The sequence below is a fragment of the Phalacrocorax carbo genome, chromosome 5, assembly GCF_963921805.1.
Source record: "Phalacrocorax carbo chromosome 5, bPhaCar2.1, whole genome shotgun sequence".
Classification (NCBI taxonomy): Eukaryota; Metazoa; Chordata; class Aves; order Suliformes; family Phalacrocoracidae; genus Phalacrocorax; species Phalacrocorax carbo.
The window spans coordinates 24,246,194-24,270,767 of NC_087517.1; the positions used below are offsets into that span (position 1 = coordinate 24,246,194).

The window sequence follows — 24,574 nt, forward strand, 5'->3', positions numbered from 1 at the left end:
GATGCTCCTGGCTTGCATGCGTTCTGTTCCACCAAATCATTGCAAAGGAGTTAGAGTGGGTCTTAGGCTTTGCGTTCTCAGTTTGGCTCACTATTCAGATTTGCTCTTTCTGGTAGGTTTGAACCACAGAGCCAAGGTTGCAGCACAGAGAGCAGTAGAGGTCATGGTACCTCTGGTTGTTCTGTCATAACTTTGGGGAAGGAACTGGCTCGGGATATTGCTGTTTGGTTGGAGAAGAGGAATGGGAAAGTTGGAGTTGTGGCTTAATTTGGTATCCTGTGGTGGTGCAAAAACTGTACGAGTTCTCTGCTCCTAAGTCTGCTGTTCATAAAAGTCAAAGCCACTGCCTTCATAGCTTCCAGGTCACTCTGTAATTAGTCTCTATCACTCTTCTAGATAGATTCTTCTAGATTTCCACTTTCTACAGAGTTCAGAGATACTGATATTCAAGTTACTGACTTTTTAAACAATTTATTTTGAGGCTGATTGCTTGTATTCTTACATAGATATGATGTCAATAAGTTTTATTTTCTGGAAATAAATTTTTAATAACAAAGATTAGAAATTAAATACTTGTTATTGACATATCTATGTAAGCAGATAGCTATAAATATAGTATAGATAAGGTAAGGAGTTCTGTGTACAATAAATTCAGCAAAGAGAAGTAGGGGAATAGCTGAAGTTACGTGTCAGGAATAAATAGTACAGTAATACTAATAAATGTGGTTTTATGCCACTAAAACCAATTTTAAAATATTGCTAGTTTTCCTCTAAAGTTTTTATTTTAGGCATTGTTTTATTTGAAGTTTTTTAGTCTTAATGGAAGAAGGTTAATCTACCATGAAGGTAGCCTCAAGAATCCCAAGAAAAAAAACCAGTGGATCTACTTTGCATAAAGGTGAAAGATTGAGATTTCAGGAGTTTTGTCTAGTTTCATTTTTTGACCATCTCTACCCAGTACGGGTAGCATTTGGGCCTAGTTTCTAAGTACAATTTTCAGTCTTAGACCAAGAAGAGTAATTTTTCTGAAAAGCAGGTAAAGAATTTGTGTCCTGAAGCTTTAGTTTTGTTGGGAACAGAGACTCTGATCCATAGTGGTCTAGGTGGCAGTGTGGACATAGCCAGAGAGCTGCTGTGAAGTCTGTTGTTCTCACTATTGCTTGATGGCATGGTCCTGGCTGAAGGGTAGTCATACTTAGTTGGAGAAAGTAAAAATCAGATTTTGGTGGAGCCTGGGAGTCCTGTTCCCAGAGACTGTTCTTCCTTATATTCTTGCCAGACTCTACAAGGTGAAATGGAGATCTGGCTGTAACCTGAGGAAGGATGCTTACTGTTTAAGTCACAGTAAAGAAAAGAGTTGGTAAGTCACAGAGGCAGCTTGCTGCTCTGGATTCAGGAAGGAAGGCATTCTGTTGCTAATACGTGGGAAAACCAAAACCGGAAGCAGATTCATGGTGAAGACTTCGCCATGATTCATGGTGGATCATTTGGACAATTGCACATAAAGCCATGATGTGTGTCATTCAGATAATGTGTTTGGATAATGTACAGCAGTCAGAGATTCAGATTATGGTGACAACTCATTTTCTTGAAAACCCCAGGTTTTGTGAGCTTGTGGTATGGTATAGGTAAATGTGGCGTGAAAAATGTTTCTTGTCCATGGAGGACTCTCAGGACACTTCAGCAGAAGAACACCTAGTTGGCAACTACTTTCTCTCCTTTCTTTTATGGTGGCTGGTCACAGCCAGAAATTCTGTGCTGAAAGTTATGTGTCTTTTTAAAGTAGGTGGTCTTTGGGTAGGTGGCATTCTTTGCTTTTCTGCAGGGGCAGGTCATTTTTGAATGATGACTGGGGAGGGCCTTCTACAGAGCTCAGCTTGTGTGGAAAGCAAAACCCCACATGGTTCCCCAGCAGTTGCTGTTAATATATAACAGGGACGTGACATGTCTTGTGATGCACTGTTTTCATGAGGGTGGGCTTAGCCTGTCTGGTTGAGGAACATTTTCTGGAATTATAACAGTCACAGGGATTCCAATAAGAGGGATCCCCATCAAGTGCTGTCCCTATCATTAGCTACAGTAGGTTGGGTTCATCTACTCTAAGACACTCACTCTTAAAGTAAGTGCTCATCAAGAACATGATTTTTTTTCCTTGGTTAAATTACAGTTTTCATTATCAATTTTGAGAAAACACTTTAGTGGAAAGATCATAAGTGCTTTAGAGGAGTAGATCAGGATCTATGAGTAGAGCTGCTGCTGTCTCTGTTGAAGCCTGTGCTAATTGTTCAGCAAAAGCCACTGTACAGATTAGACTTGTTCTTCGAAGTTATCTTATCCAGATTCCTTACTAATACTCTGCAGACCTCGGAAAAATTACTGCTTTAGCTGGATATGTATGGACATGGCCTTTCTCCATTTCCTTGACATTATTTTCTTTTCTGTTGCTCCTAAGCACTGCAAGAAACTCTTTGAGAGGGGATTGGTTTTGCCCATCACTGTCGTACCTGAATGTCTTTCCAACAAGGCACTCATAAGACCTATAGTGACTTTGATCTCAGAAATAACTTCCTTGGATATTTTTCCATTTGTTGGATCTAGAAAGAGTCAGGTGTTGCATATTAGCCATGATACCAGCTCTCATGTGGAGTGAGCAGGGAGTCAGAAAGTTTCACAGTTTGTTATTCCCTTGTATTTTAGAGATGCTGTGGGTTTTGTTGCTGTACTCTATAGTCAAAGCAGGTTTGTGTTCAAAATGATTGCAAGTAAATGGGAAAATTTCCCAACATTGAGAAAAGAAATGATGATTGCTGAAAATAAACTGCTCTATGGGAGCTCAGGTATTTTAAACCTGCTGTTTAGTCCACTCATCTATTGTTTCTGTTCAGTTGCTGGTATTGATTTGCAGCTGGAGGCAGCTTTTTACTCTAAATCTGCCTGAAGGAAATATTATAAATATTGCAGGACATTGCTCACTTCTAAACTTGTACACCATTACAAATACATAGTTTATACATGTTTTGAAGGGGATTCCTAACTGTGAATAACACTAGTGAAATCCAAACTACCCTTCTTCTTGGCAGATGTCCCTTTATCAGGTACCTTAATATTAAATGCTGATACAATCTCAAGCTGCATGCTGCAAAATGTAACACTCCTGTGGGATATGTTTGGACATTGTGGATTTCTAGTTGAAATACGTGTGAAAATGAATTATTTGTCCATGATCTTTGTGGTTGGGTTTGGGGTTTTTTTTGTGGGTTTTGGTGGTTTTTTTGTGTGGCGGTTTGGTTTTTTTCCTCCTTGTAAATGGCACTGCAGTTGTAACTCAAAATGTCATTTCCAGCTTATTAAACCTTCTATAAGGATTTTCTGCAGAAAGTGCCATTGCTTACTTTTATCCTAAATGCTGCAGCTTCTGTTGACAGCTTCTTCTCTCATTGATAGCAAATTTTTAACCCCCATCATGAGGAAGACCAACACCATGATCCTGCAGTTGCTCGGTTGCTGCTTGGTGGGCTCCATGTAGTTATTGTACTTGGCTGATGTACATCAGTGGCAGGATCGAGCCAGTTAGCTTGATCTAACTCCCTCTTTCTGTGTAAGGCAGGAGGTCCACTGCTTTATCACAAGGACAGATCTCCATGTGATTTTTGGAGGGACCAACCTGCTTTCCATGAGTGGAGCAAGCCTTTGTAGTGGTTTTGACAGGGATGTTCTGAATTGGCTGGATAGTACTCCTAATCCCACAGCCTCCAAATTATCCTTAAAACTGCCAAGTTATGTGCAAAGGTTGCTATAAAAAGTTATAGGAGATTATAAAACTTTTTCAAATGGTCAACGTTCAATATATTTTACTACTAACGTGTCCTAAGGTGGTGTTACCTCCAAAAATGCTCATACGCATTTGCTACTGCATGGTGCAAATGAAATATTTTGAAGTAAGTTACATAAAACGGGGTAAACCTGTAACAGTACATAATAAATTTATGTCCATATTCCTTCAGCATGGTATGTTATGATAGTTTAAAGGAATTGAGGTATCTTGGTAATGTGCTTTTTTGTTTGTTTGTTTCAAGATTGCAACCTAGGAGTCAATACAAGCTATTTAAAGTGTGTGTTTCTACCGCAGTATTTTAAAAAATGAGAATTGTGTGGTGATATAAAACAAGGATTTAAAATAATGCTAAGATGATTGTATAGTAATGAGATTTTATTAGTTTCCTTTATATTTTCACTTTTAATCTCTGGGACTTGTAACAGTGTAGGACATAATTTTGGATGCAAATTTGATGCTTTGCAACATTTGCTCAATCAAAATGCTTTTAAATACATGTTTTGTACGTCATTGTGGATGTACTTAGGAGAATTTAATTCTGTTGTTTATGGAAGTGCTGGTGGCATCAGTCTGAGAATGTAATTTAACCCTTCTTTTCTGGATGGTCTGTGAAATAGTATCCCTATAACACCAAATATATGGCTGTCTTCTAAGACATAACAAATGTTGTTTTAACATGTTAGGGGACTATAGAAAATCACTTTGATTTTGGATAAGTGATCCTCTAAGCGTATACTAAAAAACAACACCAAACTCACACAGCTTTAAGTGATATGCAACCATAGTTTTAAGGGCTATGACTGCCTTTTGAAAAAGGTGGTAATGCATTAGTGCTGGGAAGGTGCCCACACCACTTGTCAAAGCAGGTGGTAACTCTGCTTATTTGCAGGTAAAAAATCTCACTGAGGATTCTTTGGCTTTGCCATGTTCATGTGGTTTTCCTCTTGCTTTGTTAATATCAAAGACAGTTTAATAGTTTTAACAAACATTCTCTGAACTGGATAATCGGTGTGCTTTGCTTCTTAATAGCTCTCTTCATGGGGACCCCAAAGCCCAAAATGTTCCTTTTTTTTTTTTTCCTTAGAAAATAAAAATTTAGGACTTTGCCTACTGTTCTTTCTGTTCTCATAATTTTTTTATCTGTTTGCTTTTCTTTTTAATGTTAAAAACTGTAATAATTGCATCAGATCCCTGTGTAAAATTCTTCTTTGTAGTTTTACATATCTAAAATTCTTTACGTATCCCTTTATTTGTTCATATTGAGAGGAGCATTAGTTAGCAATGATAGAACATTAGTTTCTATCATTAGTCTAAAACTATGGCATGATAATAATCCAGAAAGAGCTAAATTACATAAACTGTTTCGATATCCTTAATGGCTTAATGATTTGTCAGCATTACTTTAAAAAGTCAGCATTACTTTAAAAAGATCATAAGATGCCTGTTTTACTAGTGTTTTGTAGCTGAACTCTAGCTTTAGATGCTGATTGTCTTAGTATTGTCTCTGTAAAATGATGGTTTGGGCTCATTTATCTAGAGAAATGAGTGCATTATAAGAGACATCATCCCTTATTAGACATCAGTGAATTCGCAGGAAAGAGCATTATTGAGACACTGGAAATGGACACAGACTGAAAGTATTTTTGAGCAGGAATTGGGAAATAAAGGTTTGGGATTGATTTATGTTAGCATTCTATATCTTTTTGTATGTGGTTGTCAGTAAACAGAATGTTTTTAATAAAACATCAGCTGGCCTTTTCCAGCTGCCCTTTTATTAGACTGTAAACCCCCTGAGAGTAGCTGAATTGCAATTCTCCCAAGAATATGACAAGGGTCAAAGCCTTTAAAATGCTACAAGACTTAAGAAAAATCTTTTCAAAGCTGCCTTAAGTGTGTCTAAATAGCTCCTTAATAAACATGGCAAACATTTATTTGGAAAAGTAAATAATCAAACCATTGCACAATGTAATAATAAATATTAGAAGGCAGTTAAGGACGTTGTATTAATCGGATTCCTTAAGTAGTTAGCCATGTCTGACCCTGTAATTTTGCATGGAGTGAAGGTACCTCTTGCTGTGCAATTAACTGATTTATTAACAGGAGATTCAGTTGGCTGCTGGCTGACCCAATGGTCTCATAGGGGGGCTGCAGATATTTCCTGTGCTAATCCTAAACTAGCATGCTCAGACCAGGGTGGAAGGATGGCCGTACTTTGTCCTCTCTGGCGGCCAGCAGCTCCAAAGGGACCTGGAAGAAATGGTGGTTAAGTTGCTGTGGGCAGTTTGCCTGGACCCAAGCTAAAAGGTCTTTTGAATCTGAAAAAAACTCTGTGGGCAGATGTTCTTTTGCAGATCCAGCTGTGCTGCTGCAATAGGCTACTAGCCCAAATCCTTGGTCACTTCTCTTGACTACAAGTGTGAGTGTAACAACTTTCTGATGTATTTCCAAGGAGGATCAGAGTAACTAAAATATGCTGAGTAGTTTGGTCTTTGCTAACTTTAGCTGCCTTGGGATAGGGAGCTCTAACAAGAGCAGCTGCAGATGGTAAGAGTAGCTGTCAGGCAACAACACAGCTGTATGCAAAGTGCCTCTGTCCACATCCTTGTTGCCTTTGCGGCTGCAATTAAAGATCTGACGATAGGGCCTTGTCTGTGTTCCCGAGTAATGCCAGCTCAGCATCAGGTGGCCATTGCCCACATCTGCAGTCAGCACCGACCTTGAAGATCTCACCAGAGCTAAGCTGCCTTTGCTGCTGTTGCTGCACTGTCACTGGGCAGAGCAAAAGCAAGCTCGGAATTGTCATCCCAGTGAGCTGAGGCTTGTGCTGCTCATTACAAGACCACGCTGTCCAGGTAGCTTGCTTTGTCCCCTTATCTGTTGCTGGCCACACTCAAAATCTCTGTTGGTGGTTTCTGTTCAACAATTGCGGAATATAGGCAAGGCCTAGAGGAGGACCCTGTTTTTATGTGCTGAAAATACTGAGGATATGAATATTCATGCAGAGTAGTTTGTACTAGAAGGTTAAGAGAGTAGTAGCAGGTCTAGAGGCAGCTGTAGGGTGATGTCAGACATAGATGATGTAATTGACATTTTCACATTTGTCAATAAGCAGAGATTAAACAGGCATAAAAATAAACGAGCCATTAAGCACTGTGATCTAGACCACAGTTCACAGGACACAATTAGTTTGTACACTGAGGGATTACCTGCATTCTTAAATCTTATACTGTAGTTGTCTTATGAATTGGGTTTGATTTACGGTAATATTTACAGGAGCCAGTAAGTGAGAATTAAATTAAAATGTTTTTAGTATAATTTGCTCTGACCTTCGATTTCATGGTAGTGGTTGAATTATGTAAACTGTGGATGAGGTTGGTTTTGACTTCTGAATCCTTTTGCCTTCAAGAAATGGCATCTAGCCTGTAATTCCCTTCAGCAGGGCTCAAGAGGGAGACATAATTTCACCCATACCTGTGGTATAAGTACACGGTGAATGGTTTTATCATCCTTTGATGATCAGTACCAGGCTGTGACTAAGCTTATTGTGGGACTAAGCGTAATATTCAACTCCACTGCAGTCACCTTGTGTGTCTGACTCTGTGTCTATGTTATGTCCAAGGAGTCTGTATTGACATGTTTGGGTTGTGCCTTTCCTTCAGCTGAGCTCCTTCTAGTTGCGCTTTGATCCACATTTAAAAAAAAATAAAAATTGTCTTTCACACAAAAAGTAATATAATGAAATAACTGAAGACTTGTTACTTGTCATCACCATGGCTTTAGGAAGGAAATTGATGCTCATTTAAGTTGCATAAGATAGCAGCTTTACTGAGGAAAGTGTGTCATGCCCAAGACAGTGAGGGCTGGCTTATTCAGTGGCCTTTAGGCAGACAGATGCATGACAGGATTTTCTTCCAAGCAGTTAGGCATTTTGGATTTAAGTATGAGTTTGATGCTTAAAGGTGATTTTAAATATTCTTGTAAGTGCCTAAGAGACCTTTGAAATACCAGTCTTTAACCACCGCTTTGTAATTTGCTATCTGAAAGTCAGTCTTTCATTGAAATATGGCACATTCTTGTAAAAAAAAAAAAAAAAAAAAAAAAAGTACAAAAGCTTCAAAGATGTGGATTGACTTGCATCTGGTTCTCACTGTAACGAATAAGTGTCTTTAAATTGGCTAATAGAGTTCATAGCTGATCTACAGCAACTGAAAAGAGCAAAACATGAAAGGAATAGTCTAGAATTGCTAGTGCTAACAACAGCAGAGTGATTAAAAGTGTTTAGAAAGGATTTCTTTCAGAAGTAATGGTCCTTAGAAAAGGTTGGCAATTTCCCCCCCCCCCCCCAATTCTTAATTTGGTATATCTGTGGGCAATTAGTAGGTGCCTTTCTTTATTCTCAGATGGAAGCTTGCTTTGGTGTCTGTTAAATCCCAATTTAGAGCATGAACATCAATGTGAAGATGATGGTATTGGCCACGGTCGACACAGCATTTCTTCGTACTTCTGGAATGTGATCTTAGTGTGTAATACACTGTAAATAAGATAATCTTAGAAAATAATTATTTTTGAATCTCCAAATAATAAAAGCACTGTGTGCCAGTATGCCTGCGGCATCAAAGAACCCATCTTCTTGGCCCAGTGCTCTTGTCTTGCTTGTTTTCCGTTTCGTGGTAGCACTGGTGATTGGTAGGCCTGGGTTTTGCTAATGTGGCTGCAGTGCAGCCTCTCCTCTTGTCCAGTAACTGGTGGGCGATTACTGGATCCAGCAGCATCATGTGTGAGATGGAGGACAGTCACTGGGTTCTGCACGTTGCTGCGGTGGAATAGGGAGCTATGGTCCTTGGATGTGTTAATCATGTGGCATTTTTAATCATTCTCTAAAAAGATTCATCTAGTACTACTTCTGTAGCCAGGACCTAAATGCATCATGCCATGGGAAAGTTAAACGTGAGACCAGTCAATATAATTCTAATGACCTGTTGAGGTACGTGTATTGTAAACATGAGCAGGTGGTGTGCACAGTGCTTTGAAGACGTGGATTTTTAAATACTGTACAATAGAATAGTTTTATTCCGCTCCTCATGACCAAGGCGTTCAAGAAAAGATGGTCTAGATAGTTTGTCTGATGTTGTTGGTGGCCTGTTATTCCTGTCTCATTTCTAACAATATTCAGGTAGGCAGTCAAGAAGTATTATTAGGTGCCCTGGTTATCTGGCAGTAATGCTGGTAGGAGTTGGAGGACAGTCCCAATTTAATATTTCCTAAAGAAGATAAAAACATAATACAAAAGTTTTTGAGGCATAGGGGTCTTGCATTTGCTAGGCCATGGAGATGGAGTTTTGAATGACTAGACAGTCACCTGCATCCTCCAGGCTACTTAAGGAGGTTGGGTAGTTGCTTAGATAGCTGCCAATTAAATTATTTTGTGGACTTGTAGGTGAGTCAGTCTGCAGTATGCTTTGCTGAAAATAACATACCTTTAAAAAAATACTTTTCTGGTATTGAGAAAAAATTACTCGCTTCACAGTAACACGGTTTCCCTTGCTGAGCAGGCTAAGCAGCACGAAGAACCCTTGCAACCCATGTTAAGTTCAAAGCTATAGTTAAAGATTCAGTTGAATATGTGTAAATGTGCGTTAACTAAAGATAAAGGTCTGAATTCAAAACTGTGTTGAAGTTATTCAGAAAAGGTTTTCAACAACAACAATAGCAAAAAATTGAGCCATCTGATACCTTTATCTGTAATCATGCAGTTACAGACATGTATCATAGTACCAGCTATAAAACAACGACCAAAAAAACCCCTGTTTTGCTATGTCTATACATTTATTACAGTAGCACTAGCTAATGTACCATGGTTTTCTGCATCAAAGCTGCTATAGCCTTCCTGTTTTCAGTGAATCTACAAGGCCACAAAAATAATTTAATTGGCAACTAAGCAAATGTGGGAAGACTCACCTGCAAGTAAACAGCAACACTCCTACAGCTAGTCAAGGGATCAGAGAAGGGATCTGTCAGATCAGGTACTTTTGATAAGTTCAGAGGAATTAATTGTGTTTTTTGTTCTTGTTTGATGCTTCTTGACTGGTGTAGAGTTAACATAATCTCTAAGTCTTAAAGTAATGCATTGCTATAGAAAAAAATATAAAATAGTATATATCTGTATTTGCATAATATGTGTATTTGTGTAAAAACATATTACTAAAATATCTTGAGTATTTATTTTAATATACTACAGAGGCAAAACTGTTGGGAGACCTTGAAGGAGATATCTGGCCTTTTTTCTTAAAAAATGCAGGGACTATATGTCTTAATTTCTGTGGATACATTCTCAGTGTCTTGAAGTTTCTTTCTCAAACGTAGAAGCATTGTTCAAGTGGAATTTGAAGGTTTTGTATATTTATCCAGAATTTCCAAACATCTGCAATCTGCTCTAAGGAGCAGTTTCAACTGCACTGCTGGCTATTTGGCAATCTCAAGTGTGCTTGCAGTGCATATTCAATCAGACTCTACAGCGCATGGCTGGAAACTCCACGTTTCCAGTAAACATTGGGTGGAGCTGTGTGTGCATGGTATGCTCTTAAGAGCCTGAAGCACTGGGCTCACTGAACCCATTGTACTTTGTGCATAAACACAAATTCTGGATAGGGCTGCTGCAACTCTGCCAAAAATCCCAGATTTGTCTTTGAACAGAGTTTTCCAAGGCCTTCAGTTTTTTCCAAAGACTTAGCTTCTACATCTGTGCCTTGGCCATGAAAGAATAGTCTGAAAATTTATTTAATTCTTTTCTCCCAAACATATGAAGCATTCATCTGCCAAACTCATGAATTTTTTCAAACGCCAAGCATTTGTGAACAGTCTTTCCCAGATAAGAGAGTGTGTGTGTGTATGATATATATATATATCTATATACATGTAGACCTGCTTGAGTATAAAATGAAACTATCATAGTAACTGCCCCATTCTTAATTGTCTAACTTGTTTGTTTGCTTTTAACAGGCAGAAATACTCAGTGTGCTCAGCCACAAAAACATCATTCAGTTCTATGGAGCTGTCATTGAACCTCCGAATTATGGCATAGTTACCGGTAAGGATTTTTGTCTGACTCTTGCCTTGATTCTGTAAAACTCCAAATCCAGTGTTTTGCTAATTGTTCTGGCCCTCTTTGAACGTTAGAGTGCTCGGCACCACCTGCCTCAGTGTAAATGGGAATGCAGGAGGTGGCAACCACGCTGGGAGAGTGGCTGGTGGCAGCACAGAGGCAGCTGGAGTCTGGGGCGTTCTTAATGCACAAACTCAGCACTCCCTTTAAATAGAAGCTTTCACTGTGTTCTCTGACCCTGTTCTGTGAATTGCTTTTCCATTTTAACTGACATGTGACAGAAGTGGAGGTTTTCATGATACGAAGTTCTGGCAAGTTCACTGGAGAGGGAAAGCTGAGAGTCTGGTCAGAGCAAAGCTGCACTGTGAATTCTGCCTGTACCAAAAATAGGAGAATCTGCATTGGGAACTTCGTAGCCGTGGGAAGAGCTTGAAATAGTCAGGGTTTATTAGACATCATAAGAGAACTCTCTTTGTTCAGTGAAAACTAGATTTCATTTGTTCTGGCATTCCTAGAATTATGCAGAGGTTGGTTTTTGTGGTTTTGTGGGTTTGGGGTTTTTTTGGGGTTTTTGGTTGGTTTTTTTTCCTATCAGCACTTTAAGCTTCCTTCCTGTATCTTGGGAGTTGGTCCAGATATAAAATTACATGACAGATAATGTAATTTCTCCCTTTTCTGTATGGGAGAAACTAGGTAAGACAGTAGTAGAACATAAATCCAAAGCAAAGAAATCTCCAACCTGCTGAAACAAATGTCTGGAGAGGTAAAAACCACAAAAGCATGGATTAGGAGGCATATTTTGGCATGCCTGTAACACTTCAGAGAGTTTGATGCGAAGAGTAGTTTTTGCATGTGGCACAGTTTAATGCCAGTTTGAAACACTGCTGTTCAAGTTTTTATTGGTTCTCAGATGGTGGACAGAATCTGTGAAAATTCAGTTATTTCTACCTGTCTCTTAGACATTCAATTATCACAGTAGATGGCAGTGTATTCCGGTGGAGCGCATCTGAGATACAGCACTCTTCAGAGCATGGAGAGTTCTACTTACAGAAGTATCAGCCTGCTGGAGGTCATGGTGTTCCAGCCAGTGCTCCAGAGGTGCATGGGGGTGACCACAGCCTACACCACTCGGAGGATGCACTGATGATAAGATATAGACAGGAACTTGAATACTTTCTTGAAGCAATAAAAATAATAGAAAGCTAATACATCAAGTAATGTAATTTTACTATAATTTATAACATAAGTGTAGTAAGTGTAAACCAGGAAGCAGAGTGACAAAGGAAATGTGTAATCAACAACTCAGGGTGATGTCTGGATCAGAAAGTCCTCAGTTTGATCTCACAAAAGGTCAGTGTTCGAAGGAGGACATTTGACCTGCTTGCCAGTCACGGGACAGACAGCAGCTAAAGGAGTTCATTATGTCATTGGGAATGGGGACTCTAACCATATGTGAGAAAGAGACTACTCTGCGTAGTCCAACCACTTTGTAACTCAGCGAGTTCTGATTCCACTCTGGAAAGATAGAAGCTTTTTTAAACAAACTGCATTGGTTCTCCCTGCAACTTCCAAGGAGACTAGAGTCTCTTGGTTTGGAAGGGAAGCAAGCCTCTATTTCCCCACACCATTTTCAAATGGGAGAATGGCTACTGAGAAAAGAAATTTTAATTGTGCTGGAAATACCTTTTAGAGAGATTTTTGCTCTGAGATCTTCTGGATGGACTTCAGTGTTGCGGACTTAATCCTCTGTTTAGTCAGAGATCCATTTCTTGTGAGGGAAAAGCCTAAACAACAAGAAATCCTGAGAACCTAATGATTCTGCAGAGTGCTGGAGATGAGGGCATTCAGCCAAGCGTTGGCATGTACCGAGCATTAGCTGCACGTGGTGTCTTATGTGAGATTGTCAAGAGTTCTCTGAGAAAGGCTACATCTGCAGTCAAAACACGTTTCCCTGCTGGGATGCATGTCAGAGTTACAACTGATCATCCTGCTCAGCGAGCAGCTAACATGGATCACATCATTCTAGATGTCACTGTCTGTCTCTGTCAGCAGCGGTCTCAATGCCTAGCTTTCAGATGTTTTTTGACCACAGCTGCCTCCCCCCAAAAGGTTCTTGGAGCTTGTGCCCTCCATCTGCTCAGAAACATACAGTGTACCCCACAGCCCATCACAGGGTCAGTCCAATCAGGCATTCAGAGCTTTTCTTTCTAAAGGAAATACCTCTTTTCCATTACTGACAGAAAATTATCCTCACAATATGATTTCCAAATCCATAAGCTCCTAGTAAAAACCTGTGGCACAATACTTAGAAGAAATACTAAAGGATTGAGCTTTGTTGATTGAAGCTTGCTTGCCTCTGTTCACACAGAGTGGCAAAGGGCCCGGGGAGCGGAGTTGTCCCTGACCCTGGTGGATCAAATTATGCATTGTAAAGCATGCAAAGCGTGCAACTAACCTATTCCTGAAGAATCCATTTATATGACAGAGGATGACATCATGGGTAAAAACAGCTTATGTTTTAATTGAGGAAATGCGCAGGTCAGCAGCTTACTCCTCTTTTGGTGACATCAGAAGCAACACTTCTGTCTCCTGCAGAGGCTCCTTTCAGTGGGAGGTCCTGCAGTAATGATCCAAAACTAACTAAACTCGAGTGTTTACTTCCAAGGGACTTCCTGTTTTCTTCCTTTACTTATTAGGCATTTAGTCTATTGTATATAATTCATTGATATTATTATTAACAGCAATTCAGATATATTTTATGTAGTTTTAGAGGGAATGATTTTGTGGCAGCTTTGAAATGGCTGAAATTAAGCATTTCAATTGTATACTAGCTGGTTTGCCACCTTAGGTATGCAGACTTTGGGAGTGTTGTAAGTAGGTTTGTAAGCAGGTGTTAAATTCTCCAGACTGCCTGAGGAGCACACTGAATAGCCTTGGGATAGAGGGATGAAAGGCTTGAAGCTGCTCCTTGCATCCCTCTGGTCTTTGTGCTACTTGGGCTACACCAGGTGGCATATGCTCACTCTGTCGTGGCGACCAGATAGAAAAAAATGTATCAGCTGCTTCAACTCGTGAACCTCCTGTTGTGTTTTTGGTAAAACATGAATGAATAATAAATAAGCATAAAGCTTATTAATGGATACTAAGCAGAGAAGCTACAGCCTTTAGGCTGCTGAACATGACCTGCAGCACATGGAAATCTGGCCCACTTATCTCAGGGGTACACCTCTAGTTTCTTCCTTCCATTTTTTCATGAACAAATGGTGTGATCTGCTACTCTGTTCCTCCATGGGGAAATAGGAAAAAAAAAATTAATTTCCCTTTCTACCTGCAAACCCTTTCTTCCTAACAGAACATTATATATTTAACATCTGGTTTTACTTCTAAAAAGAAAAATAATTATCCTTTGTTATGAGGCAACCTTTATATGCAGTACTGTTCACCACTGGGAAATATCCTCTGTCTTTGGAAACAGTAAGAAGGATCTGATACCACCAAACTCATCCGTTAACTGTTCGTCTGATCAGGAGTGGCAAACTCACTGTTTAAATATGTAAGAATTTCGAGTTATATAAAAGTGGTGCTGGGGAGGTTTCAGTTGTCCTCCAGTTTCATACCTAAATGTGTGTAGGTGTAACTAGCTCATATTCCAGCGTGAGCTCTGACAGTCAGACTGGATTCCATCTGCCACGTTTGCAAACAGCAACAGGGCGAAAAAGTCCTTGCTTGTACCCATATAATCCTGCTCTGGGTTTCTGTAGGTGTAATTGAGAGAAGTTTAAAAAAAAAAAAGGTCTGTTGATCCTGAACAAGGAATTTGAACTTCTTTGAGCTTTGTTGATGCCAGACCTTTCTAATGCTACCATTAGCAGTAGATTATGTCTGTGTTGGGGTAATCAGAACCACTCTCCTACTACACTACTAATAATACTAGCTGCTGAACCCAAATTCTTTGTCATTAAGCCAGAGGCTGAGTGCATTCTGGAACTGGCAGAGTTTCCATTAGATCTTTCAGTTTAGGTGAAACATTTTAAGATGTCATGTGAGTTTTATTGTTGTGTTTTAACAGAATATGCTTCTGCTGGCTCACTGTTTGATTACATTAATAGTAACAAAAGTGAAGAGATGGATATGGATCATATCATGACCTGGGCAACTGACATAGCTAAAGGTAAGCAAGACGAGCAGTGCATTACTGCCCTACACAGCTGGTGAAGTGTACAGCTGGAGATGCTTTCCCTATGAAGTCAGGAAAGCCTTCCTATACTTCCTTATTCAATTTGTAAAGGAAAAAAAAAACCAAAACCCAAACACCTCCAAACTAAAAAAACCTCAAAACAAAAAAGCCCACAAAAAAACCCCAAACATAAAAAAAGGAAATGCCATTCACTGTGCTTTTTAATATGTTCCTTGGTTGTAATGAATCCAAAATAATTTCTGGAGTAAAAATGGCTTCTATGAGCCAGTTTTACTTCTGGTTTGTCCCTGAGTCCCAAAAGGATAATTTTGCTAATGTAGAGTAATTATGAGGTAAAGTGCATAATTATCCTTACATTTGATTTGATTTGGGACATTTAAGGAAGCTAAGGGCTTATTCTCAGCAAACATACTGAAATTCTTCATGTAATAATGCAGAACAAGCTGTTTTGTCCTTTGTGTTCTCTGTAACCATACAACAATTAGAGTAAACTAATGAATGAATATCTTGGCTTCCCTGTGTAGACAACACCTTTGAGGAAATAAATAAATCTGATGTTAAAAAGCATTAATGTACCCATATAGATTCTCTGAGAGATGTATGAGCTTTGCTTAGTGTTTTTTGCTCAAAGTAGAGTATGGGAAGATGTGCTTCTCCTGCAGCATATCAATATAGCATATAGGTAACGTATGCCAACTTGTAATGAGGACAATCAATGAGAACCAGAAAACGTGACTGCTGATAGGTCATGGCCATGCTCATCCTGTCTAACTAGATTGTTCCCTTGTTTTGTGTAGGAATGCACTATTTACACATGGAAGCTCCAGTTAAAGTAATCCACAGGGATCTGAAGTCCAGGAATGGTAAAGTAGCAAAACACTGAAATGCTCTTTATTTACTGTTACATGCTAATGTAGCATCTAAATATGTACCTGAGCTTTGTGAACATGCAGAACTAACACACGCCTTGGCTGTCATCAGGCAGCACTAGGAGTTGTTGAGGCACAGAAGAGCCTGTTCCATCCTCCCCGTCCTGAGGCTGGCTGAGCTCTGTTACAGTCCCTGGCATCATTTAGAGCACTGTGGAGGGCTCTTTCAAGTTGTGTCTTGCTGATGATGATTGTACCCATCTTATCAGCTGTCAGACATTGCCTCAGCACTCCTCACTTCCTTTTTCTATTAGGAAAGGTTGAGTACCATGAAAGCCTGGCAGACACCAGACACAATAGACTGGATAAGGCCTATTATTTCTTATCTGAAAATCTTGTCTTTACTGTCACCTGTTTGGAGGTTTGACAAATATTCATGTAATATGCACTCAGTGTGGAGCTGCACTGGTTAGTCTGTATTTGGCAGTTGACGACTATTTATGAAATTTGCTGGACATCGCCTTTTAACTGAAACTTTAACTACTAGTAGTGGGATAGGAGGGACACAGAGTTTAATAATGTGCACGGGGAGATAATAGTCAAGAAGGGTCTGTATCTCACCTCAGTTATAAGTTTTCTCCCTTTATTAATGAATCTTTCAGAGAGCTTCTTGTTAAGCCTAACTACACTGGGGACAATGCAGTTTATCTGTATTTTAGCTATAGTTGTGTTGCTATCTTTGAACTCAGTAAGGCCTGAAAGGTTTTGCCTTTGTTCGCAGGCTTGCAGGCGTTCAGCAGATGTTCTCTAAAGCTTCTCAAAGAAACCAGGACAATTGTGCATATGTGCATGTTCAGTTGCTGACTCACCATAGGATCATTTTTCTTGATAAAAAGCAAAGTTTTCTGCTGTGAAAATGTGTTGTGTTTATTTTTAATAGCATTCTCGTAACCTATTGTTTCTTCATTTTCAGTTGTTATAGCTGCTGATGGTGTGTTAAAGGTATGAACACTTTAATTATTTGTAGAGAGATGCTGCTGCTGCTTGACTTGATGTTTTGATGCCTAATGAATGAGGTTGATAACTCTAATATCTGTTTATTTTGTATTTTGCCAGATTTGTGATTTTGGTGCCTCAAGGTTCCACTCCCATACAACCCACATGTCATTAGTGGGCACTTTCCCGTGGATGGCCCCAGAAGTTATCCAAAGCCTCCCAGTGTCTGAAACGTGTGACACATACTCGTACGGAGTGGTGAGTGCCTCTCATTTCCCTATGCATAGTAGCAGATCTCTAGTGTGACAGAATTTGTGTGATGCAAGGTCAATTCTAAATAAGGACAACAAAAAATATCACACTTTCTTTCAAGACTGACCCATAATTTACAATTACATGCTTGAAAATTACAGGAAAATCAGTGTCTTGCATGTTTAGTAAAATCCTTATCTGATTGGATTAGCAGTATGCCAGTATGGGAAGTGTATGTTTTACCACAAGTATTCAGCATGTGTCCGAAGGCTTGCAGGAGCTACTGAACAATCTGCGTCATGAATCTCTGCTCGTGTTTTTTAGTGGAACGGAAGAGAAAAAGGTTGTCTTGCCATAGATATATAACAGGATTAAATTATTAGGATTCCACTTTCCATAAAATGGAGTGTCACTGAGTTTATATTAAAAAGTAAGCCACTTCTCCATGCTTAAATGTTTTGTTTAAAAGACACTGCTAGCATTAGCTGTGAGAATAGAGACTGTACCTCTTGTGGAGGTAGAGGCCCCATCTAAAAGTACAAAAAAGGCCAGCGTGGCTTTGCCATTTTTCTGAAGGGGGAACAATCAGTTACAGTTCATCAGAACGTCAGGTTTGCAGACATGGTAATGTGAATTATATCGCTCTGTCCACAGTGAAACTATAACTTGTTTTTGCTCTGCAATGCGAAGTAGGCTAGAAATAGCCTACTGGTCAGAACAATTGTGTGCCTAGCCCCGTAGCCTTTCTCTGACAGAGAACGATGGATACTTTGGGGGGAAAAGGAAAGGAAGTAGGGTTGTAGTTTCCATGCACATCTGTGTATTAACCATTCTGGGGTTTGGATTCAATGGTGGGTGGCAGAATGAAGAATTCTTTCAGTACCTGTCAAGTATTGCCTCTTTCTTTTTGAGGGACTCGAGGAGATAGATGTGAGGAAGGCACTATGGTTTTAAGCTAGTACCTATGGCTATACATAGCTAAGCTGATGTCCCAATGGAAGACGACTTAAACTTTTGCCAAACAATTGTTTATAGTGAAAAAAATGGATGAGAGATGATGTGGTGACACTTACCAATGAAAGGTTGAAGACTTGCAGGGAGGGAGAAGAAGCCCATACTGGCAGATTCAGTGTCCTTCCTTGCGTAATTGAACTAGGTCACAAACACTAAGAGAACATAAGCTAATAGATGTAAATGTTAATGTAAACTGTTACTGGAAGCAATCACATATTATCCACTGAAGGGAAACATTCCAGTTTCAGAACAAAGTAAAAATGTTAGAAGAGAAATTCCAAACATGGTCTTACAGCTCAAACTGCTCACATGGTCGATTTGGTGTGAATTGACTTTAATGTTCTAGAAGTGGGTGAAGGTAAGAAATTGTTTACTATCTTTCCGTGTCAAATATTAGCAGACCCTTCGGAACAGTATGTCGCACATAGTTTATTTTTCCTTGTCCAAAAAGTAAAGCTCCTTTGACAGTTCTGTGCTTGGAGGTAAAACTCAACTACCCTCCATATGAACACAGTTCAGTGTTACTAGAATATTTTAATATGGTTATGGGTGTATAGTGCTACTTTAGTATGCCTAATAGTATTCGACCCACATTTCTTAATATATTGTTTTTGTGCTAATGTGTTCCACTGTGGGTAGAAGCTTATGAATTCATAAGCACTTAGGAATGAATTTGTCTTTTTATAACTCCAGTCTTGGAACAGCATCGTTTTCAGAGGAGATACAGGGGTAGAAATGAAGAATGGCAGTGGCCCGGGTTCACTGTTGATGAAATTATTGACATAATGGGGTTAGACCAGCAAGAAATTGTCCGAATATAACACTGAAAGTTGGAATCTCCCTATAATAAGTGTTAGACTATCAGAGAAATAGCTAGGAGACTGAAAACAAAAAATCTTAGGGTATTTTTGTCTCTTCAGATGATTATCATCTATAAAAACAAAATTTAAAGAATCCCTTTTCAAAGTGTAACACTTGCCAGCAGTTTTTGTGCAAATCTACTTTTCTTCAGTTAAAGTCCTGTTAACAAAGAACAGAATCCTTTCAAATGTAAACTAGTAAGATGCTAGGAATAGATATTCTGTTTGCAGTATTTGTTGCCTTCCCCATGGTTTTCTTTAATTTCTTTTCTGCTACTTTTTTTCCTGACTGGCTTTTCTTTCTACAAACCAGTCTGCAATTTTAAATATTCTGCTTAAGGTGTGTGAGAGATTTTTTTTCATGAAGTGTCAAAGTCTTTCTGCAACCTTATAGGTCTGAGTTGCTCCTCAGCTGAAATGAATTTTTCTCCTTGTAAACAGTTGCATAGATGTTTATAGCTAACGTTTAGATTAGTTTGTCCTGCTCTTCATGGGTGGTTGAACAGGTCCATATATTCTCTTTGAGATATATAGTAAATAATTTATGATATTGCCAAGAAATGCTAAAGCTAAATGTTCCAGGAGATTTATTACAATGCAAAGACAGATCTTGCACTTTCCTTCAGCCATGGTGTTATTCTCTTTTCTAATCCATTTCCAAATCCATACTCTAAACAACAGATACCTCCTGTTACAAGTGATCAACCCAGAAATTGACCTGCATGTGATTGTGTGTTGCTCAAAAACAATTCCTTGCTTCTCTTCCAGATATGAAAATTTACATGGAATGACAATGTTCACTCTAAAAGCTGTTTTGAAATCATGAAGATACATGCTTAGAATATGTTATCCTGGCAAAATTGTTTGTAGTGCACTGCAGTATGTGTTTCTGTATCAATACAAATGTGTTCAATCATAGAAAGCTTATGCAATGTAGCTGAACTATTTTAACACTTAAAAGAACAAAAAAGGAAAACCATTAATTGGCTACTGGTAGCATAGAGGCTGCCATTAAATGTAGCAGCTGTTATGCTCCTAGCAATAGTTCATACATTGCTTTAGCTAAGAGAACATAAGTTATTTATAGAGGGAATGTTGGCCAGCTCCAGGGGTTATCCCTTACTCTTTTTGAAAAGAATTATGAGATCTTTAACTTCCACTTGGATCAATGCAGAGAAGACTGACCTAATTTTCATGCCTAAGGGCAGTACCTCGAAGAGTGCGACACGTTTTGCTTGTGCTGTACTTCTGCTAATTGTGGCTCCTGACCCTAATCTGTGAACACTTTCCTACCAAGAGAAAACATTTCTCTTTTTTTAGTGAAGATATTCAGTGTGTTTGCTTTTTCTCAAATTACTCATTTGGATGTTCCCTATCCTGTACGGCACTTTGAATCTTTGATGGCTTTGCATGCGGGAGTTTTGTTTTGTTTTGTTTTCTTTTGGTTGTTGTCACATAGTTGAGAGGATAAGAATTGAAATGCACAGCTGAGCTGACAGAAGTAAGTGTGTAAGCTTTTTCTGAAGACCATAGAGTTATTATTCTCAGCTTCATGGATAGGATGAACGATCATACATTTGTCTCTCCTTTCTGTTTCTCTGTACGCAAAGAAGAGCCCAACATCTTCAGGGCCACAGCTTACAAACCACCACATTAAATGATCTTGCTTTGTTTTTCTATCATTGTGTCTAGCTTGGCTGTTTCTCTGTGAGCACCTGCTGTCCGTCATCAGAGACATGATGTGATCAGGAGAGCAGGTGATCCTCACCATCAGAGATGGGAGGGGAAGTGAACCATGTCAGTCTCAATTAAATTAGACCAGAAATGGAAGATAAATTGATTTCCATATGAGGTTAGCTGAGGAGCTAGTTCTGAAAATGAACAGAGTGTACCTTGCAATAAAGAGGCTGGGAGAAGTCAGGTTGCAGTGCTTTTTCTACTGCTGAATGACCCTGGGGACAGGAGGAGACAAATGGGAATGCAAAAGATACCCATTTGCTTTTTAAAAGACTGATAATGCAATCATTCACCTTAGCTGATGATTCAGGGTAGCTAATCCATGAGATGAGATTGAAGCTCCTGTAAAACATAGCTCCTGTAAACATAGAGACATGTCACCATTGGAAGGAAAGGCTTTATCTGCATCATTGGCTTGAATATGAAATTTGCGATGTTGTTAGAACATTTTCTAAACCTCTGTAAATAAATATAAGGATTTCTGACATCCCACTTTTGTATCTTTTATTTTCTTCTACTACTCGTAAAAAATAAGGCATTAAGAAAAATTCTTCATATTGTGTCAGATTGCTGTTTTTTCTCTCAAACTGTGTGCAGTCTTGAAGTGTTTTAAGCTAGCACTGTTGGTTTATGATGGCAGTATTCTGTATAGGCAGTGGAAATAAACACTAGAGGTGTCATGATAAACGAATTCAGTGCAAAATGTTCTGCACAAACTGTATGCATGAATGAAACGAGACAACCGTTATAATTTACAGTCTTCTAAAAGAAAGGTAGCAGAGCAGTAGAGTTTTCCAGCTCAAGGCTGTTGGAGACATTTAACGTGTATTTCATTGTGTTCTTTATTTGGAAGATATATTTAGGTACTGCTTTATCTGATGTGGAAACTTGCGTTTTCTCTCTGTGGTTTCATGGTACAGATAAGGTGGTTCTGCAAGGCTGCTCAACTGCATGTTTGATTTGGTCCAGTGGCTTTTGTTTTAAACTGGCTATTTTGTATGCTGCTTTTTTTGCCTGAAGTACATGGGACTGCTAAATTATTTCCTTCTCTCACAGTTAAATTTCCTTGTCTACCAGTCGAGGGGTGATAATTGGAATTAAAATTGAGGTGCCTTTTTTTTTTCTCTTCTAAAAGGAATGAATTGAGGCAGAAAGGAGAATTGAACTCCTCTGTGATAGCCTTCCCCATATTTCTCATTCTCAGGAAAACTGTCCTTTTACTTATTTTCCAAGATACCCTTACCTTTACTGATCAGTCTTCTGACTCAAGCAGAATTATTCAAATAGGTCTGTTGATGGAGTACCCTGTTCACTTGATTAAAGGCCCAACTCTGCTTCAATGCTTTTTTTTTTTTTCTGGTTGAGCTGCATCTGCCAATATTCTCTCATTTTCTTTCTAATTAACTCCATAGCTGGCCAGAATCCATTCAAAAGGATGTAGCTGGAATAAGCCTGGGTACTAATCCAGATAGCGAGGATATAGACACTTGCATAAGGATCTTAATGCATTTGGTCAGATCCAACATAAATGATGTCTTTTTTTGTTGTTGTGCTTGGTATGAGCAGAAGAAAAAGTTTGTATGTAGATATTTGTAACAAGATACATATATGAATGTTCTGATTTAAAAAAAAAAAGACACATACACAAAGTGCCTGTTAATTTGGTTGAACTCCAATATGCAGTCCCAATGGCAGAAAACCAAGGTGGATTCATTGACTTGAAGCCATTTTGGTGATGCCAAACTCTTTTCTACAGAGTAGCTTAGATTCTCAGGTACTGTATTACCAAAATGCTAAAAGCATGAGAAATTAGGAGGTCTTTTTATATGTAAGGACAGCGTGTCTGTAAGATATCGAGGAGGACAGAATAATTTTCTATATGCTATGTGTTGTTCAGTTTAATAAAATCACATACTTGGAGATAAAAAAAGACAGTTTTGCTTGCAAAATTTTATTTAGTATTTTCATAGTCATGCCATAGGATCAAAATACCTTTTGGATCATATTCTGACTACTGTGAAGCACTAGTTGCAATCATGTAGCAATATTTTTAAATGCAAAATGACTACAAAGCAAAGATGCATCTAGTTGGGGTTGAGAAGGTGAGGAGGAGTTCATTGTCTTCCCAAGTTTCAACTGCCAAATGTGAACTTTATAGTGTACAAAGAAAGTAAAAAGCATTTTCCATGGCTCTCACAAAAATTGCAGGCATTAGACCCCACACAACCCAGTTTTTCATCTCAGCTTTTCTGTAGAGTAAAAAACAGAAACATTCAAATTAATTTAGCGAGAGGATCTTGCACACAAACACTGGTCGAAGTTCCTGCAAATGGAAACTGGTTGCCTGATAATTGGATACAGAATAGTGCTGTATCAAGGTTTAATAATGTATTTAAAATACAAAGTACAGAAATAAAAATTCTTTTCTTTTTTTCTGTTCCAGGTTCTCTGGGAGATGCTAACAAGGGAGGTCCCCTTTAAAGGCTTGGAAGGATTACAAGTAGCTTGGCTTGTAGTGGAAAAAAACGAGGTAAGACTACGTTTCTACATTCAGGTACATAGATCAGAAAACAGTATTGGGGTTTTGCAAAAGACTTTTTCATCTTCTTCAAATTGAAAGTAAGTTCACGCGTATGGAAAGATTAGCAGTAGGAGCTAACACAAAGGGTCAAAGTGATGTTATTCCTCATGAATGGACCCTTTACATCTAATTGTTGCAGCTTCACGTCGTGATGCTGTAGATCAAAAATTGTACAAGTACTGTACTAGTTTCTCAGTCTCAATTGTAAAACCTAGGGGTTTGTTCTTAGTGATGAAAGAAGCCATTGCGTCCAAGGTAGGGGAACAGTTTAACTCCATCTCCTGCGTTTAGGACATCTTTTTACTGGCCGGGAGTTGATATATCTGTAAGAGACCTTCAGCTACTTCAACTTAACTCTCCCAGCAGGAGTCACTATAGTACAAGAAACTGCCGCTTAGATGAAAATTTCAAAAATAAAAGAAGAAAAAATAGTTTTAAAAAAAGAGAGAAATTACAGTTTTGCCACCTACGTTCAACACTACATTGAAGATGAGCTCCTCACTGGTATCGGCAAGGCTGTGGCATAGCTGCAAGCCTCCTCATGCAGAGTCTTTCCATTTCAAAAGCACTTCAGTGGTGTAAACACCGTTTGTACAGTGTCCCCAGCCTCGCTTTTCTTCTCACAAATTGAGGCTTTCAGTTAGTTGGACATGTGAGCGTATATCTGAACACATAGTCCCTTGATATCAAAGACAGTAACTACATTTAAAAAACATTTAAAGTTGTGACTGTACCACACACAGACAAGCATGGAAATCCTCCACAAAGATGAAACCTCCTCTATCTAGACACAGCGGAAGCTTGGGAAACATTACAATGGCGAGGCAGTGGCTGTACAATACAGATTCCTATTATTCTACATAAACTGTTTCTCAAAATGCTTCAGAGTTAAACAGAGGAGTTAGGTTTCCTCCTCTTAGTTTAATATTTTTTGTTGATGTTTTTCTGCCCCCATTTTTTCTTCTATTTGAGGACTGGATTAATTCCAGTGGGTGATACTGTGATACACTGATTAGTTGGAAATGCTACACTAAGAGTGTGAAGATTATGAATTTGGTCTTCTACAGCATTTATCAGAGCAGGAGGCGCAAAGAAACACCTTCTCCTAGTTTAGGAAAAGCCTTGTACAT

The 24,574-nt window shown here is 38.9% G+C and overlaps 1 protein-coding gene across 4 annotated transcripts in view; it reads left to right on the plus strand.

Moving 5' to 3' along the window:
• The window catches only part of MAP3K20 (mitogen-activated protein kinase kinase kinase 20), a 94,530-nt gene that overhangs the window by 20,662 nt on the left and 49,294 nt on the right, over positions 1 to 24,574 (plus strand). For all 4 annotated transcript variants that reach the window (XM_064451618.1, XM_064451619.1, XM_064451616.1 and 1 more), the window contains 6 exons: positions 10,835 to 10,922; positions 15,007 to 15,108; positions 15,933 to 15,998; positions 16,978 to 17,006; positions 17,121 to 17,258; positions 23,307 to 23,393. In XM_064451618.1, coding sequence (XP_064307688.1) covers positions 10,835 to 10,922; positions 15,007 to 15,108; positions 15,933 to 15,998; positions 16,978 to 17,006; positions 17,121 to 17,258; positions 23,307 to 23,393 — 510 coding nt within the window. The remainder of the gene's footprint in view (positions 1 to 10,834; positions 10,923 to 15,006; positions 15,109 to 15,932; positions 15,999 to 16,977; positions 17,007 to 17,120; positions 17,259 to 23,306; positions 23,394 to 24,574) is intronic.